This window comes from Ooceraea biroi, chromosome 8 (genome assembly GCF_003672135.1).
Source record: "Ooceraea biroi isolate clonal line C1 chromosome 8, Obir_v5.4, whole genome shotgun sequence".
Classification (NCBI taxonomy): Eukaryota; Metazoa; Arthropoda; class Insecta; order Hymenoptera; family Formicidae; genus Ooceraea; species Ooceraea biroi.
In genome coordinates, this window is record NC_039513.1 from 10,098,377 (window position 1) to 10,116,101 (window position 17,725).

Consider the following 17,725-nt stretch of genomic DNA (forward strand, 5'->3'; position numbering starts at 1 on the left):
AAGCTGCGACATGTAATACAATTTTTATTAGTAAAATTGTACTTCATTTTTATCATGTTTTCTTAACTATAATATTTTACTTAGGTAATAGCGAGTATTAAATTTCTATAAGTCTGTCCGCATCGGTGAGTACTTCGCGAGAATGTTGGCTACCAGATGTCACAACGTGTTGCGCTCCAACTAAGCAGTCTTTCAATTCAGTACCTTCCTCGATGGTGCAACCGTTACACAGTATGCAATTGTGGATAACGCACCTGCAAAAAAATGTGCACGAATCGTAAATATAATTCGACCAACAGGAAAGGTCGATCATGATCCCTATGATCAGTGAACATCCTGGCCTCACCTTTGCTTAATCGTCACATTTTCCATTATTACGCTTTGAGATATTCTCGTCTTCGATTCTACAATGCTGTTAGCTCCAACATGACTGTGCCTAAGCGATGTTTTTTTCTCGATTAACCCATTGTCACCCACACGACACTCCTGCATCTGCGTACTGTGTACAGTCGCCGTACTCGAGGTGCTTGGCAGCAGCGATAACCGGTTCCTACTTTTCTTGTCAGCTTTCCACCATTCCGATATCTGCATCGAATTTTTCTTAAATAAACGTTGCTTCCTTTTATCGTATGTGTGTGATAAGTATATTAAATATTCATGTTTTTATTGTTAAAATTTATAGCAGCATATTACTCAACCTTAGCATTGGCAAGATGATACATTTGTACAGTATTGGCTCTAAGACCAAACATTTCGTTTGATACATGAGCGTAACATCTTATTATATCTCCGTGGTAAGCTTCTTCCATGTCAGTGCAGTGATCGTTGAAGGCCGACATCCTTCTTATCACTTCGTCCAAAGGTTTCTCCGTCGCAAAATGGAAGATGTCTTCCTTCAAATCCACTTGTACCACGGAAGTATTTTTATCATCTATAGACTGTTTAGGTTTGGACAACTGCTTGTTCACGATGTATGGTAAAAGTTCGCCTTTCAATGTAGTAAAGTTCCTGCAAAATAATTTTACGTTTTCGGTAATCATTTCCAATGCTACTCTGAAATATTTTTAGTAAGATTGCTTACTTGTTATACACCAAGAAGTCCAACACCCATTTATTTATCACGTACAAATGCGCGTCCATCAATTTAGAGTGAACAGTAAAACTAGTATGCTTCTTGAGAAGCCTCTGCGAGATATTAATCGTTTCCTCGAAATCGGATGCAGAAGCCAGGAAGATCAATCGGCCAGTATTGTTGTCGATACCGATTAGATCTGTCTCTGGTTTTTGCTTATTTTTTGGTCCTGGAGTTACCAAATTATCTGGCACTTTTGGTACGGGCAACATTAGAGCCGTTATACTCGCATTATGTTTCCTGTACAGATTCAACACCTCCAATATATCTACATTTGTAATCAGATCACAAGATATCACTAAAAAGTCTTTATGTATCTTCTCGTGGATGAGTCTAATCGAATCAGCTGTGCCAAGATCCTCCGCTCCTGGAATCCCCACAATCTCCGTCTTGATTTTTAGTCCCAGTTTGTCCAATGATGCAGATACATCAAACTTTGATAATTCCGAGACAACAACGATTGCTTCCTTAAAGCCAGAACGCTCAAGAATTTGCAACGGATACCAGATCATGGGAACATTTGCAATCGGTAGCAAACATTTGGTCTGGCCTGCTGTGAGCTCCGTCATACGAGAACCCTTTCCTCCAGCAAGCACGACAGCTTGAAACTCATTGTGTTGAACCATCTTTGTCACCTTGTAGTCTGTAACAATAAAAAAATAACAGCATATTATTAGAAGAACAAACAAGCTGTTAAATTAGCACTGCAAACAAAATTGTAGCTAGTGAAAGAAAATACCCTAATATCCTTATATTATAAAATACTAAAATATATTATAAAATACTTATAAAATATATTATCCTAATATTATAAAATATTATATAAAATACCGTTATATCGAGAAAATATCGACTGCGACAGCACTCATGCTCCAATGTATCAAAACATGTGTCAACGCCGCAGCTAAGGTTATGTTCTGTCTCCCTTGCTTCAAACGATACTTCACACGTCGTTCTATGCAGGAAAATAAAACAACTGAAATATGTGATATGTGAATGTACACAGTGCCATACAGCCACGTATCGAGATTATAATCTTCTAATAAAAAGACGCAGATCGCATCATAGGCTTACGCAACGCGGCACGAGCATATGTTCACCATTTTAACCTAAAAGAAACCCTTGTGTCTACGATGCCTAGAAATCGATCCGAGATCTCGATCCGAGAAAGTTGTGGCCAATCAACTTGCAGCTTTCCCATAAATTTCGATGGCTACGCACTAACCTAAAAATTCTCAGCACGGAGTGAGCGACGTTCTGGAACTCCAGATAGAATATCCAGGATGAGTGACGTCGAGGCCGCGGAGAACGTGATCACGGTGGGCACCTACGTGATAGTCAAGAAGCAGAGTTTCAGTAAGATATACAAGGTATCTGAAAACGGTATTCTGACGCTAGGGAAAGACCAGAAGGTGCATATGCGCGAGATCATCGGCAAGCCGTTCTGGAGCACCTTCGAAATGGTGCCGTTATATAATAGCAAGGGGACCTTCTCCCTGCGGCTGGCGGAGCAAGCGGAGTCGTGGGACGGCCTGAAGGGCGACCTGAGCGGACAGGACAACCGCTCGATCACCGACGACGGCACGTCGCAGAGACTGTCGAAGGAGGAGATTCTGCAGTTGCGGGAGGCCGGCAAGACCGGCAAGGAGATAATCGGCAGCCTCATAGAGAACAGCCGGTCCTTCGCGGCCAAAACGGAGTACTCACAGGAGAAGTACATCAAGAAGAAGGAGCGCAAGTACTTCAGGTTCCTGATGGTGTGCAAGCCCTCCATAGTGTCTCTACACGACGTGTACTTCAAGCACAATCATGAAAAAATTGGAGGATTGAGGATGGACACTCTGGCACAGTTACTGTCTTACAGCGACGTGCAGTCAGATGGCTTGCACTTGCTGTACGACAGTGGGTTTCAGGGATTGCCAGCCGCAGCTATGCTGAACAGGATAGGCGCGAACACCAGTGGCTACTTGATCAATTTGCATCCCGGCAACCTTCCTCAGACTACAATAGTTCAAGCAATGAATTTCTCAGAGGAATTAAAGGACAGGCACGTCACAGTGAACATCTATAGCTTCCTGAGATTGCATTACCAGGGCGAAGCAAACGTGTTAGAAAATATTTCCACGTGTAAAAGGACTACTAATCATGTCAACAAACTGAAAAATTGTGAGAGACCACCTGAGGAATCCGAGCAAGGAACTGAGACTGGTGAAACATCCAAAATCGATAGCGAAGCATCGGAGACTGGGACAGATGAGAACAATACACCTCTTGCAAATGATGCGAAAAAAGAAAATGTGTTGAAACGGAAAATCGATGAACTCGAGGACGCAGTGCCCGCGAAGAAGCCAAGGTGGTTCTTGGAAACACAACGCGCAGTAGATTTGTTGAGCAACTCGAAGGCTCGTGGTTTGACCATTATAGCGAGAGAGCATCCTCTGAACATCATAATCGCTCTGTTGCCTTTCCTGGGAGCCTCACGGCCCTTCGTTATTTTTCACACGCACCGAGAACCGTTGCAAGAGACTTACATCGAGCTGAAACAAAAATATAATGTGATCAATGTAAAACTATTCACAAACTTCTTACGGTCTTATCAAGTATTACCAGACAGAACGCATCCTGATATACTGACCAATGATACTGGTGGTTACATCTTGACAGGATACTTAGTTGAATAATAGTTGAAAATGCGTTTAATGAATTTTGATACGAGAAATCGATTGGCATGCAGTTGCATGTTCCAGAATTGTAAAATACTGAAATCAGAAATGTACGAAAATTTTCACTCATTATAAATAATTTATAATTTTTTACATAAATATAATTCTGTTGGTATAAACTTTCGGCATTTATTTCTTATAATATACATATTAATGAAAATAATATTGCTCGATAACGCTTTGCATGCATCATGTTAAACTTTACGTTTTGTATCCTATCTAATAAGTTAATTAAATAATATAATTGATAATATAACTTGTATAATTTACAGTATTAACTACTTTTTATGCTATGTATATACAAGTAAATACAATTTTATTTGAGATTTTTAAAAATATGTTCGAGGATACAAGAGGTAATATTCAATATGCTAGCGGAAACTAACGATAAAATGGCAAAAATGAAGCGTTTTATTAATTTTTTCGGGCTCTGCGTTTAGTTATGCAACACAGTATCTACAATATTTGTTTTTTTCTTGCTGCAAAACTTCCAACGCCACTTGCTCAAGTTTCCAAAGAACAAAGGTCTATCGGTCGTTGTCGAACAAGCAAGGAATTTATGTTCTTGAATTGGCAGCAATGCTCTTTGCAAGCGACTTCCATGGAGATCGATGAAGATCATCCATCTACAATTTTGCGGTCAACGGTCAGACTCCGAAATCACCTGTCAGACGAAGTTGCGTGACACTCGGTGCGAATTGAATCGATCCGGCAAGCCGGGAGAGAACAGCCAAGTGTCTTGCAATAACTTTCAGAGATTAAATCCTCGACGTGTGTGTAAATCATGATCGGCAAGGAACGTCCCTGAACGGTATTACAAATCTGTTTCAACTACGTGCACCAAGCACAGACCATTTCGTTGGGCAATTATCCTCATCTCGCGAACAGTTCTGATAAACGCGCCGGAAGCGCACAGGGTCAGTCAACAATGCAAAGCGTTATAAATTCGGTAAAAGGCACCGCACTGGGCGTTGCTGAATATCTGACGCCAGTGTTGAAGGTAAGTTTTTGCTCTGCTTAGATCTTGCTCGCCGAAAACTGAATATTCATCGTAATTCGTCAGAGCCGTTGATAGACTTTGGTTAGGGAGATCTTGTCAAGTAACAATGGACAATGTGTATCCAGTAAATCACGGTGCTGTCGAGAAGAAGATTCTTCGTGAAAAAAAGACGAAGTTTCATATAAAAAAATGTGCAATAAGTCATTTGTGTTGTACAATTTTCGATCAAAATTTGTTCCATATTTTTTACTTGGATTTTTCTACTTCACATGGAATTGTCTTTCTGTCGACTACAATTCTTTTAATTGGACTAGCATTTTGTACTTATTCGTGTAAAAAGTTCATGTAAAAACAATTTTAAGGAGAGTAAATTTCGAGAAACGGGTGTTTTGACGCCGGAGGAATTTGTAGCAGCTGGGGATCACTTGGTGCACCATTGCCCCACGTGGCAGTGGGCCACTGGTGATGAGGACAGAGCAAAATCTTATTTACCAAAGGGCAAGCAGTTTTTGCTGACGCGCAATGTTCCTTGTACACGCCGATGTAAACAGGTAATGCCATTGCTCGCATGAAAGTAATGTATAACCATCTTTCTTTTGTTTATACACTTTATTTTAATTTCATGAAATTTACATTTCACTGTGCCTTTGTAGATGGAGTATAGCAACGAGCAAGAATGTATTATAGAAGCGGACGATCCTGAAGGTGGTTGGGTAGACACTCATCATTACGCCACCAGTATCGCTGGCCTAGATGAGAGAGTGACGGAAATGTCATTGGAAGAAACATTAGAGGAGCCATCTAAGGGCCAGGACAATGTGGAAGAGGATGATGACGATGAGGATGCTGCCGATATGGAGGCTTTCGAAATCAGTGGAATGCTGGATGAGCAGGATAAGGTACGATTTAAACAGATAGATTTGTACGAAGGAGGGAAGATTCTTGTAGTAGTAACTCACAGAAGACGACATTTCGCGTTGTAGCATGCGGCGACGGAAAGCACGAAGAAACCCAGCCAAGAAAAACGGGACTCGTTCACGGAGGGGGAGATTATTCGCACGCGCACCTATGACCTGTACATTACATACGATAAATATTATCAAACGCCTAGATTATGGTTGTACGGATACAATGAGGTAAACCGGGCACATTTCTCTCTGAATTCTTTGATCTTTGAATTACACTCCATTGTTTTACGCTATTCATTTAATTTATTAGAACCGAAAACCGCTCAGTGTGGAAGAGATGTACGAGGATGTTAGTCAAGATCATGCAAAGAAAACAGTCACGATGGAGAGTCATCCACACATACCAGGTCCACCTATGGCTTCCGTTCATCCGTGCAGGTAAAAATATTGTAAACCTGAAAATGATGAGTTCGTAAATACTAATTGATTGAATTTGCGCAGACACGCGGAAGTGATGAAGAAAATCATGGAGACTGTGATGGAGGGCGGTGGAGAATTGGGAGTGCACATGTATCTCATAATATTCTTGAAGTTCGTCCAGTCCGTTATACCAACGATCGAATATGACTATACGCAGAATTTTATGTTAAACACAGTGAACTAAGCAAATTATTATTATCAAGATGCTAGTATTGTATTGTGATTAATATAAAATTGCTTACAGAAACATATTTATGAGAATGTGCGGGATATATGTATCGATGTTTACTATGCTCTCCGTCGTGTGAAAATCGTAACGACATTCGTGGTGTCTCAAATTGTAAGGATTCAGAAGCGATTGCATATATCTTGAGTTTGGGGAATCATGATTTAGATAGAATTCGAGAGAATTTGTTATCCGACATAATACGAACATCTCCATTCCCGGGGATCCAAAGAATCGCAATGAATTAATAATTCATATATATTTCTTAGTAATTTTAAGTAAATTTTAAGTAACAGACACTCCACTACGTAGAAGACTTCTTATATTGCAAACTAAGTTCAGCACTTATTATTTAAACTGACAAGCGTCAGACAATAAACAAGAAACAAAGGCTACACCAAGAGCAACGAAAAACTAAACGGAAAAAAATGCGGAAGGAACTTCTTATATGTACATTATAATTGAAATAATTATTTGTTATACAATATTACTTACAAAAAACAAATATTTATTAAAATCGTTAATTATATAATTAATTATTATGAAAATAAATTGGAATATTCTGGATCTTACATGTGAACGATTTATTCGCAAAGTTGCATGTTATTCGAGGTAACGACACGGTGAGTGATTATAAAATGTAGTTTTTTTTTTCTTCGCTCGTTTCCTCCGATTTGCTTCCTCGCGCGTCGCAGATACACATAATTACTTGCTGCTGCGGCGATAATCAACAGCATTTCCATAAATTTACCAGTGAATAAATTAACGTGAGCGATTGGAAGAACTACTGACAAAATTATGGGTCTTTACGACCAGTTATCCACACCCATTACTTTACAGCAATTAGATAGTAGAAATTTATTATTTATTGATAAGCTGCTTAGTACACACTCGCTTTTTTTGGACATTAATCTGTCACAAGAACGCTAATTATAATTTTTCAAATTTTAATGCAACAATGGGACTTGTGATTTTGCAGTATATAGAATGTCCCAAAATCTCAAATAACGAATTTTTGTATTATCTCGCTCTTTAAAGGTAATCCTTAGAGTATTAAGATAGTCTATTTTTTTTAATATTATATTAGGAACGCGATGTATACAAGCGTGCCGTATCCTTGTATACATCGTGATAAAAGACGATAAAATGTGATTCAACAATTTATAAATACAGGAACATGAAGAGGAGTACGTCGTAATCATGTAATCGTGCATATCTGCAGCATCATTTACGTTGTTGACTTTGCCGAAATGCTATGTTTAGAGACATACATCATAAATAGTTAAGTAACAACCACTAAAAAATCATCGAAACAATGGCGTTGTTATAATTATCGTTACAATATCCATTTACTATATGAAACTATTTACGCTTGTGCGTGTGTTCATTTAATAGTAATAGTGATTTAATAATTTCTCTACTTTCTTGAACGTACTTGAAATGCATTTTTCATTTTGACATCTAAACTCTCCGTCAAGAAGGATCATCAAGATATCTCCGTCGCTTGACGAATTTACAATATGCATATTACCCTTATACGCAAAAGGAGCTAAAGTGATAAGAAAACGTCCCATAAATCCAAGACTGCATATATTAGCAATTTAGTTTCTTACATTGCTGCGTGCAGGCAAATTCAAGACTCAGAGTAACTTTTCTGTTCGATAGAGCATCGTCACTGGAGCTCACGATGATCCATTCTTTGCGACAAATTGTTTTTTTTGCCACTATAATATATGTGACTATGAGCGGTAAGCATCAATCTCACTTAATTTGATCTAACTTCTATAATAAAGAAAATGAAATATTGTTCTACTGTGTAATGTGTGGTGAGTCTATGATGAATCTTTTTTTTTTGAAAATCATGTTTGAAAATTTGAATCAAACACAAACTTGAAATCGTAACATATTATGTCAGAAAAATAGCTTAGATATAAATTCTTTTATATTTCTTATATTCAGAAAAGTATATTTAAATAAAAATGTAAAGAAATGATTATTATAATAACAACAAAATTATAGAAACTCTTTTCTTAGACGAGGTGTCCATCGCGCAGGATTTTCAAGGCATCTTTCTACGTTTTTACTCTGGGTATCTATTTTTGTATAATTATGTCATTTTATCGTATTCGATTCTGATCTGATATAAAAGAAATCGCATTTCTGCAGCGATACTGATCTCCCTTTTCAGTGCAAGATAAAATGAATATTCGATAAATTTATATTTATATTGACTACGTATTTCAGGACAACTATGAATGAATATGTCGATTATAACTTGGGCAATGCTAGTTTGCTATCATCTAAAATAGTCGACAACAAACCGACAGTGATGTATATTCACGGTTTCACGGAAAATCTGATGAAAAACAGCGTGAAAACAGTGGTGGGAGGTATATTTTAATGATGAATAACAATTACATACGCGCGCGCGCACACACACACACACACACACACACACATATGTATATAAATCATTCTTTAGCTTACTTGAAGAGAAACGATCACAATGTCATCGGAGTAGACTACGGTGTACTGGCAAACGATTCGTACATGACTGTGGTGAAGAATGCCCCTATCGTTGGAGCTGGCGTCGCGATGGCTCTCAACGAGATGGTAAATTCGGGTTTCAATCCAGAGAAATTGCATATTGTTGGACACTCTATGGGCGGCCAAGTCGCGGGTTACATTGGCAGAAAAGTCAGTTTCCAGATTTCTAGAATTACAGGTAAAATTCTATTGACAAAATTCTTTATCAATAATTTTGCTTGTTTTACTCACACATGTATTATCGCTAATTAAGATAGTAAAGATATTAAAGTAAGATATATAATTAAAGCGTTTGTAGATGACAAGGTTTTGATAATTCTTATTTTTGATAACGCAATATATTAATAAGAATTAATATTGTGTATGACGAAATTAATAAACGAAATTAATACTGAATAAAGAGAAACTAACAATTTTATTTTTCTTTGAGACCACATTTTCATTAAAAGAATAAAATTTAAATACGCAATGTTTCCAAATATTTCAAATTTAAAACTATCGCGGTATTGAATTATTATAGTAAGTAAAAAAAGAAGAGAAAGAAAAAAGATAGTACATATCGAAAAGTACTTGAAAATCTTTTTATGCAGGATTGGATCCTGCTGGACCCTTCTTCAATATTCTGGAGCCTCGGCTTTCACATTCCGATGCCCGTTTCGTCGATATTATACACACGGATTCTGGATTTTATGGCATAGCTAAAGCTACAGGCACAGTGGATTTCTTCCCGAACGGTGGTCGTCGTGTACAGCCTGGTTGTCCTCTGAACGCCACATTCTACAGCGATGCTGGTATATCTTCTTTGAAAACTTTGAGACAAGCGCAACTTACATATTCTACATTTCACTTATCATTTCAGAATTCTGTAGTCATGGTCGTTCCTGGAAATACTACGCTGAGTCCGTAACTGACGAGTCTGCCTTTTTCGGTGTACAGTGTCCTTCGCAGTCTCGTTTTACCACCGGCGAGTGCAATAACAACACGCGAATCATCATGGGCTACGGCACCTCGAACAGCGCGTTAGTAAAAGAGAGATTGTTAAAATTTAAAGAAATATCTAATATTCAATAATTCTATGAAATTCTAATTTGACAAAATAATAATTTGAATTTTACACACACACACACACACACATATATATATATATATAATTCTTATTATTATTACTTACTTTTGTTATTATTACTTACTTTATTTTACTATTTTTCTCTTTTTTCCAGACAAGGAAACGTTTATCTACTGACAGCCGCGCAGAGTCCTTTCGGCTTACGGGAAAAAGGAGCTGAAGAGAGCACACAACAGCAGAACTGACAGTATTACATTAAATTTCATGGAAAAAAATAATGATACCGCAGAAGATCTAGGATAATAAACCCTCATATTAGCATAAAAAAACAACTATTATATCGGCCTGCGCGACGCGCGTACTTTCCTTCATGCTACATTCATCACATATTAATGAACAATTGAGAATAACATCTTACTTTATGTCTCGCAATAACAGGTGGACAAACGTACATGTATCATTACTGCTTGCCATACACATCGTCTTCTTCGATCGCACGCAATTACGATATTTCTATTAATTCAATTTCCTTTTAAATGCCAATTTCCATTGTGATTAGTGCAATCTATATTTTTCCCAAAATTTTTCTTACATCTGTAGATCTAGAAAAATATTTTAACGTTAAGATTCTTGCTCAAAACTCGTATACGTTGACTCGCGGATATCGACCATGATAATGAAAGACAGCACCCTATTATGACATTTATTCTCTCTAATGTTCTTTAATTCTAACATTCTTAACGTTTATAATAGAAACTGCTGTAACGACTGTAAAATTACTTCAATAGCATGCAATAATTTCCGTAGTATCGCGTAATATCTCATGCAACAATTAAAACTTATTTCCGCATGAATTATCTATCGGAACGGAATACATAATAACTCCTCATGCGGAAGAGCGAGGACGTAAAAGCGACACTAGTATGGAATAATGACACGTGAGAGAACAGAAACTTTTCTCGCTAGATCTTTTTATTGAAGAGGAAGAAGGAAAAAGGGAGGAAGAGAGAGTGAGAGCTTTACGTGAAGAGAGAGAAAGAACCTTCCGTTAGCTTCTTTTAATTTAAGAACGATGCACGTCCTTCCATTATCGTTTGCACTGTTGACGTATACCGGTTACTGGCGACCTGTCGACTGGCCCTCGACTTCCGTCAAATACTGGGCGTACTGTATTTACTCTACAGCGATGATATTCCTACTTCACACATTCGCGCTGTGCGGCCTAGTTGACTGTTTCATGATCAAGGATGTGGAGATCTTCATCGAAAAATTCTCGCTGTTTTTGTCGGTGCTTGGCGTTTGCTTAAAAGTGATGAACTTAGTGCTACGTCGGGACGAAGTGATCGGCCTAACTGATATGCTAGTGAAGGATGTCTGTACGCCCAGGGACAATTACGAAACGGAAATTCAACAACGTTTTGATCGCACTGCAATGTACGTATTATGAGAGCTGACTTTGTTCAATATATTCGTCTCGAGTTTCATGGGATAATTTTTTAAACAATCTTTGCGAGACGAGAATTTAAGGAATCTCAGATGCAAATTTTAATAATAAAACATCAGGATTATAACAATTTTTAAACGTCCGCGTTTGTGAATTCACACTTTACGCTGAAATGACAAAATGATGTAACGATTCCAAGGCTGCTACATTGCTTTTATTAGATAATTCTCTGTTTAAGAGACGTAAGTTTAATTCATAGTTTCACGGGTAAAATTTACTTTCCCAGGACGATTACTATTTATTGCGAGATATTGAACGAGTCAGCGGTTTTCTTCGCCACAGTTGCTCAATTAAAACATTATATTGACACTCATACTTTGCCATTGTCCGACTGGGTGCCCTACGACATCTCATCAACCGGTGTTTATTGGGCCACCGTATTACATCAGACTATTGGTCTGATGGTATGCGCAAATGCCAGCGTTGCCCACGAGACTCTCATCTCTGGCTTCATGATCCAGACTTGCGCCCAACTGGATATATTCTGCCATCGCGCCCGTACATTGCCGAACTTGTTGCAAGAAGCTCAGAAATATAGTACTTCGAAGGCGGACCAGAAGATGCGAGAACGACAGCTCATCCGCGAGTTTGTTCACCATCATCGCTACATCTACAGGTATCTATTCGCGTGCAAAAGAAGAAAGGAAACAACGATTATTTAACAATTATTAAGCGAATAATCATAATGGCGCAGATTTGCGGACCGTGTCACAGCAGTATTCACGCTAATGATTCTCTTACAATTCACGATAAGTTCGACAGTGCTCTGTCTAAGCGTGTACGAGATGTCGAAGAAGAACCTGCTGAGTTTCGAGTTTGCATGGAGCTCGTTGTATCTTGGTTGCATGCTCATGCAAATTTTTCTATATTGCTGGTTCGGCAATGAAGTGACATTAAAGGTCGGACATTCAATAGTATTCCGTCAAAGTAATTGTCTTCTTGATAAGATTTTCCACGAAGTCAGATAACCAGACTTTTGTTCTAAACAATCTATCCTTGAATACGCAGAGTGCTGAAATCGGTAGCGCCATTTACGAAATGGACTGGTCAATGTTTCCGACTGATTTAATGAAGACTCTTTTGATAATAATTTCGCGATCTAAGAGACCGATCACGATAACTAGCGGTTACATAGTTACCTTGTCGAACGAGTCGTTTATGAAGGTGAACACGATGATGTGTGAAAATACTTTTAATAATTTTAATATTTCATATATTATTTTTAGTTTACTTTGCATGCTATTTTAATTTCTGTCTTTTCAGATCATCAGAATATCTTACTCAGCATACAATGTTTTGAAGAAGTAATACGAGCGAGGGCAATTATATCTTCTTCGATTTCGTGAAGAGAATATCCAGTGGCCAATTTTATCTTCATAATCAGAATCACTTAAAATATGGACATTTTAAATATTTTCTTAAATATTATTATACATAATATAGAAGGACGAAGGTTCGTGAAATTTTTTGGAACTGATCCCATTCTCATTTATTATTTTTGTTTCACTCAGTATCATCTCCGGTAACTTGGAACTGAACGTGGCAGCAACAGCTTGCGGGAAATCGGAAGTAATCACGGACGACCTCACCGTCCTCGGAGATGGCTGACAACTCGCGATAAATATATTTCTGCTTGCACGTCGTGACATATCCTTCCGCAAAACCGTCAATTAACCTGCATTTGCTATTTGCCTCTCTGAAAGTAAAAAGACATGTTCGACTTACGCGATCTCTTTGGTAACGTTTTTATTAATATAAATATTAGGCATTTGTATTTATCTTCATATATCTTCATATCTTAATAAAAAAAAATATATATATTTTTCATATTATACATTAATATAAATATTATATAAATATTAAAGAAACTTTTTTTATATACTTACTGGCACGTTTCAACCCGTATATTTTGATGAAAACCTGTTTCATTCGACTGAAGAATGTATAGCCATTTATTCTCTATATTTATACCTGCTTTTGGACGAATCAGTTGTTCCTAAAATTTGATGATGTCTTTCTTAATATCTACGCAATGTTTAATAACAATATTGGCAATAAATCATAGTTTAAAGATGATTTTACCGTAGACAAACAAAGTGTTTCCTCAGCGGTATCTGCACGCTGCACAATAGCTATCTATTAATAAGAAAAAGAAAACTTTAAAAACATTCGAACGTTTCACTACTTTTACAAAAATAAATAATGACAATTGATACTAACAACATCCCGGTGTGCATAGTGCATCAAACTGGAATTCTTCGAAAGCGCCCAATTGACAAACTCAGTGGGATAATTTGGGACATCTTCGCAAAAAGTTTGATTCTTATCGTTGCATTTTGCTACTGGACTGAGTACAATTTTTCTATTGCTGTTACGATCTTCCCCAGTTTGCGCTTGCGATTGCTCATCCGGAAATGCAAAATTGTTCTCCAACTTTGTATATTTACTGACCCTTGACGGTATACCTACAAACCATCACGTGAGTCAAAGATGTTGATCTCATATCGTAGGTAAATAGTGTGAATTTTAATGCAGAATGCAATTATATTAAACATCAAGTTCTAGGAGAAACTATCGTTGGCTTTCAAAATGCTACCTGTAAAACGCGAGTTTATTTGTTTCTTTGCGTCGTTATTAGGATTATAAAAGGATTCCTCGGCAATTTCCTCGGGTATCGGTTTCAATTGTTCGCTATTAATGTCATAAATATGATTGTCATAGTATTCTTGATAAGAATCGTAATCATGATAAAGACGAGCCCCAACAATGATCTGAAACGAGGATAGACAATACGCTTGTTGCTCATTCGCTTTACTTACATGTCATTGAAGTTAGTTTGTTATTTGTTAAATACAATATTTGTCTTGCACAATATATCCCGACAATAATTAATCTTGAATTATCTTAAAATCTTAATTAATATTGAATAATCTCGTCGAAATTGCGCTTCGTTTTCTAGGAATAAGAAAACAATCGATTATATGCGATTTATCTCGGATAAACGTTTTGATTGTGTATCAGTGAAATTAATCTTTGAACGTGACGATATTTATCTTCGATTGTGTATTTACTCGTGTTTTGCTTAATCACAATTAAATATTATTGTTTTTATTTAATTTATATATTTTACATAAATTAAATAATGATATATCTTTGGAACTATATGTTATGTAAAAGACGTGGCACATTTGAATTCTTAATTTCTGGAATTCTTTTCATTAAAATTTGAATCACAAAATATGAACTTCCGCATACCGGTAAGATAACGAAGACTTCCAGCATAAACACTATGGTGTATTTTCTCAATACCATCATTATAATCACTTATTATCCTCTCTCCTTGCAATCCTGTCTTCTTTCGCACGATGCAGCACACAATATGAAACGCGAGCGAGCGAAGCTCACAACTGCGCAAAATATCAAGTAGAAGTATACTGAAGCGAATACGGGCGGCTTGGGTATTTAAGTAGCTCTTCGTTGACTGGTTTGAACTGATTTGGGTAAGTGATGACTTCCGATTATGAGCTGACGTCGGTTTTCCCTTATCGACCGCATATTATCTGCTTCCGAGACTTATCTGAATCTTCAGATCACGTCAAAGAGACTGATCGCATTTTTTTCTTTTTGCGATGAAACAGATTAGTTATCATGTGAAGCAGGAGTTGATCTCAAGGAACATGCAAGGAATGTATGAATTGTGCTCTCTGGGATTACTTCTTGAAAGAAATCAAGGAATTGTAAAGATGTACAGATTCTATGAAATTTCATAATTTATATGTTCATAAAAGTGAAAAGTAGTTTTGTAATTATAATATAAATCTTTTTTCTTCATTTCTGTTTCATCATCATTTAATCATCGTCATTTTCATTCGTGATTGAATACTACTTCGGCTTTATATTTTTTGAAATATTTTATATTACTGTATATAATTAATTGTTCTCTGACCGCGGATCTTTGAAAGGTTGAAATTATAATTTACTAAAGCTTATTCTGCAAAAGAAATTAAATATCAAGTGACATTAGGAATGTTAAAAATAGAGCAACTTATTAGGATTTCAAGAGTTGAAAGAGACTTTCATTAAACAACGGAATTACGTGGACAAGTTACGTCGATAACTCTGGATTGCGCTAATCATTCTAAATATAATAATCTTAACCACTGTTTATCATATTACTGTCAGCAGTTGCGGTCAGGATTTTTGTATGGAGCGCAGGAAATTTGACGACACATCCTTGTGAGATTAATTTGACGACGCGCTTGGATTTTACGTAAACTTAATTCTTGAAATATTACACAGTGCTGTTAAACAACCATCCATATTTTTCCAAACGAGCTTTATTCATCCACTTTTTTTGCGTTGAACGCCCTAATTTCCTAAACGGTAAACTTAATTTTCTCTTCCGTTTGCATTATAAGTAGAACAATAATCTAAAAATTAAGGAAGAGAGGAAACGTACATTACTTAAAAGAAATAATGTCGGAAAAAAATCGCGTTCCATTAGATGTATCTTATACACCCTATTTCCTGCTATGCACATATCGTTTGATGTATTTGCTTGCTTCTTAGTGAACTCTGTAAACGCTCACTAACATCCACTAACATCTCGATCAAGCCAGAAAAATACAGTTAAAATGGATTACAATCATCGTATGGTCGCTTATACTACGGGCTGGCGCATAGAAAAGTAAGTAAGCAATTTTTAGCGTCAATGTCAATAAGAGTTTTAATAAGTTAACAATAAGAGAATAATGTGAATGTCGTATCTAGAGAGTCGTTTTTATTATTTCATTAAAGAAAATATCGCTTGATAATATTTATTATCTTTTTTTATCACTGTTAAAACTCTTATTATCATTAACACAAGGATCGGATTACTTTTCGCGTGCACCATCCTGTATATAAATTATATACAACGAACGCGGCAGTTATATCTACACGTATCCTCGTCACTCATATTCTACGATATTAACTACTTGACATTCTTCTCATTCCTCGAGTAAACTTCAACGATCGATTTACCATGACAATTAGTCTCAACGCTCTACTTTATTTCTCAAAAAAACATCGTGCAAAAAATTGTATTTAACAACGCTTATAGTCATTAAAATGACAGACGGGATCCTCGCGTCGCCATTCTGCATAATGCCTCGAAGGCCTGTCTATCTAAATGAAGCATAGCAATCGCGCAAGATCGATTTGTTCATTGAACTGGTCGATTGCAGAAAGGTACACAGTTTTATTTTCATCAGCCTAACAAAATACACAGCACGATCCCCTCACAAATGAAGAAAGTGCGCGAAATAAAATAATCCGGATTACCTGTATTCTACAAAACTCGATTGCAATTTGAATAATAGAAAAATTTATTTATATTTGATCATGCGGGAAAAAACCAAAAATCGTTTTTTCCCTCTATTAAGATGATTTTATAAATATAAAAAGTACATAAAGTACAACATGGCAATGTTTTATTACAAAAAAAACTTCGATCGTAAAAATGTAGATTATGTTGATAAAATTCTAAAATTGTTATATTTAATTTAATTTTTAAAATATAACTTCGTGAAAATCTCAACGTGAGAGATCTCCGTTTATTAAAAAAAAAAGTAATTCTATAAACTTAAAGACTTTGAATGAAATTACTTATGTAGAATATATACGATTCACTAAAAAAATATATCATAAAATATATGAAATATATTGGATAAAGAAGGAACAGGAGTGCGGAAATGTTTTTTTTTACGACCGAAATTATGTACATATAGTTATTACGCTTTTGATTGCTATATGCGTATATTATACGATTATTTAATTACTCCGCTAGAAAATCACAATTAAAAATAATCCCTCTTCATATATACAGCAACTCTTGTATGTATCTCGCCTATAAGGTCAATTCGGATCCTCGAATAATCGTGGATCTTTTAAAAGTGTTCAATGATTTACTCAGTTATTGCTGCATCGACATGAATGCTGCGAATATTAGGATCAGTTTTTAGATAGAGAAAGCCCTCGCGCATAATATCACGACCAAAAGGGCGCAAACGACAAAATTTTATTCTCTTATTTTTGATAGAGCTTAACTTCACCTGATTTTAACACGAGATTTTGTCAGAAAGCAGAGAAAGCTCGATTC

At 36.5% G+C, this 17,725-nt stretch overlaps 6 protein-coding genes across 8 annotated transcripts; 4 read left to right on the forward strand and 2 right to left on the reverse strand.

Annotated features, from left to right (window-relative positions):
* Positions 1–72: 72 nt before the first annotated feature.
* On the reverse strand, positions 73–2,224 carry LOC105275585 (translation initiation factor eIF-2B subunit gamma). The gene is made up of 5 exons (XM_026971752.1): positions 1,964–2,224; positions 1,082–1,775; positions 699–1,008; positions 347–585; positions 73–254 (listed from the first exon to the last, which is right to left on the reverse strand). Exons 2-5 carry the CDS (start codon positions 1,756–1,758, stop codon positions 98–100), a joined length of 1,383 nt encoding a protein of 460 aa, XP_026827553.1. The 5' UTR covers positions 1,759–1,775; positions 1,964–2,224; the 3' UTR covers positions 73–97.
* A 99-nt stretch (positions 2,225–2,323) lies between these two features.
* Positions 2,324–3,974, forward strand: LOC105275586 (tRNA (adenine(58)-N(1))-methyltransferase non-catalytic subunit TRM6). 2 transcript variants are annotated; one of them, XM_011332515.2, is made up of 2 exons: positions 2,324–2,451; positions 2,531–3,974. In XM_011332515.2, exon 2 carries the CDS (start codon positions 2,551–2,553, stop codon positions 3,811–3,813), a length of 1,263 nt encoding a protein of 420 aa, XP_011330817.1. In that variant the 5' UTR covers positions 2,324–2,451; positions 2,531–2,550; the 3' UTR covers positions 3,814–3,974. The 2 variants fall into 2 exon arrangements, with proteins under 2 accessions (XP_011330817.1, XP_011330815.1); XM_011332513.3 differs by having other exon boundaries at positions 2,389–3,974.
* A 520-nt stretch (positions 3,975–4,494) lies between these two features.
* Positions 4,495–6,898, forward strand: LOC105275587 (ubiquitin-like-conjugating enzyme ATG3). The gene is made up of 6 exons (XM_011332516.3): positions 4,495–4,855; positions 5,218–5,406; positions 5,509–5,754; positions 5,839–5,991; positions 6,074–6,201; positions 6,265–6,898. The coding sequence occupies exons 1-6, from the start codon at positions 4,784–4,786 to the stop codon at positions 6,425–6,427; spliced, it is 951 nt and encodes a 316-aa protein (XP_011330818.1). The 5' UTR covers positions 4,495–4,783; the 3' UTR covers positions 6,428–6,898.
* A 171-nt stretch (positions 6,899–7,069) lies between these two features.
* LOC105275589 (pancreatic triacylglycerol lipase) lies at positions 7,070–10,411 on the forward strand. Its single transcript, XM_026972069.1, has 7 exons — positions 7,070–7,092; positions 8,457–8,558; positions 8,714–8,859; positions 8,952–9,194; positions 9,607–9,807; positions 9,876–10,035; positions 10,237–10,411. The coding sequence occupies exons 1-7, from the start codon at positions 7,070–7,072 to the stop codon at positions 10,325–10,327; spliced, it is 966 nt and encodes a 321-aa protein (XP_026827870.1). The 3' UTR covers positions 10,328–10,411.
* A 100-nt stretch (positions 10,412–10,511) lies between these two features.
* On the forward strand, positions 10,512–13,034 carry LOC105275591 (odorant receptor Or1-like). Of its 2 annotated transcripts, XM_011332518.3 has the most exons (5): positions 10,512–11,516; positions 11,813–12,202; positions 12,281–12,485; positions 12,595–12,750; positions 12,850–13,034. In XM_011332518.3, exons 1-5 carry the CDS (start codon positions 11,155–11,157, stop codon positions 12,892–12,894), a joined length of 1,158 nt encoding a protein of 385 aa, XP_011330820.1. In that variant the 5' UTR covers positions 10,512–11,154; the 3' UTR covers positions 12,895–13,034. The 2 variants fall into 2 exon arrangements, with proteins under 2 accessions (XP_011330820.1, XP_011330821.1); XM_011332519.3 differs by lacking the exon at positions 12,850–13,034 and having other exon boundaries at positions 12,281–12,513; positions 12,595–12,680.
* Positions 13,035–13,049: 15 nt separating this feature from the next.
* LOC105275592 (neurotrophin 1) lies at positions 13,050–15,819 on the reverse strand. Its single transcript, XM_011332520.3, has 6 exons — positions 14,842–15,819; positions 14,183–14,357; positions 13,807–14,051; positions 13,669–13,722; positions 13,473–13,582; positions 13,050–13,282 (listed from the first exon to the last, which is right to left on the reverse strand). The coding sequence occupies exons 1-6, from the start codon at positions 14,899–14,901 to the stop codon at positions 13,090–13,092; spliced, it is 837 nt and encodes a 278-aa protein (XP_011330822.1). The 5' UTR covers positions 14,902–15,819; the 3' UTR covers positions 13,050–13,089.
* Positions 15,820–17,725: the final 1,906 nt, after the last annotated feature.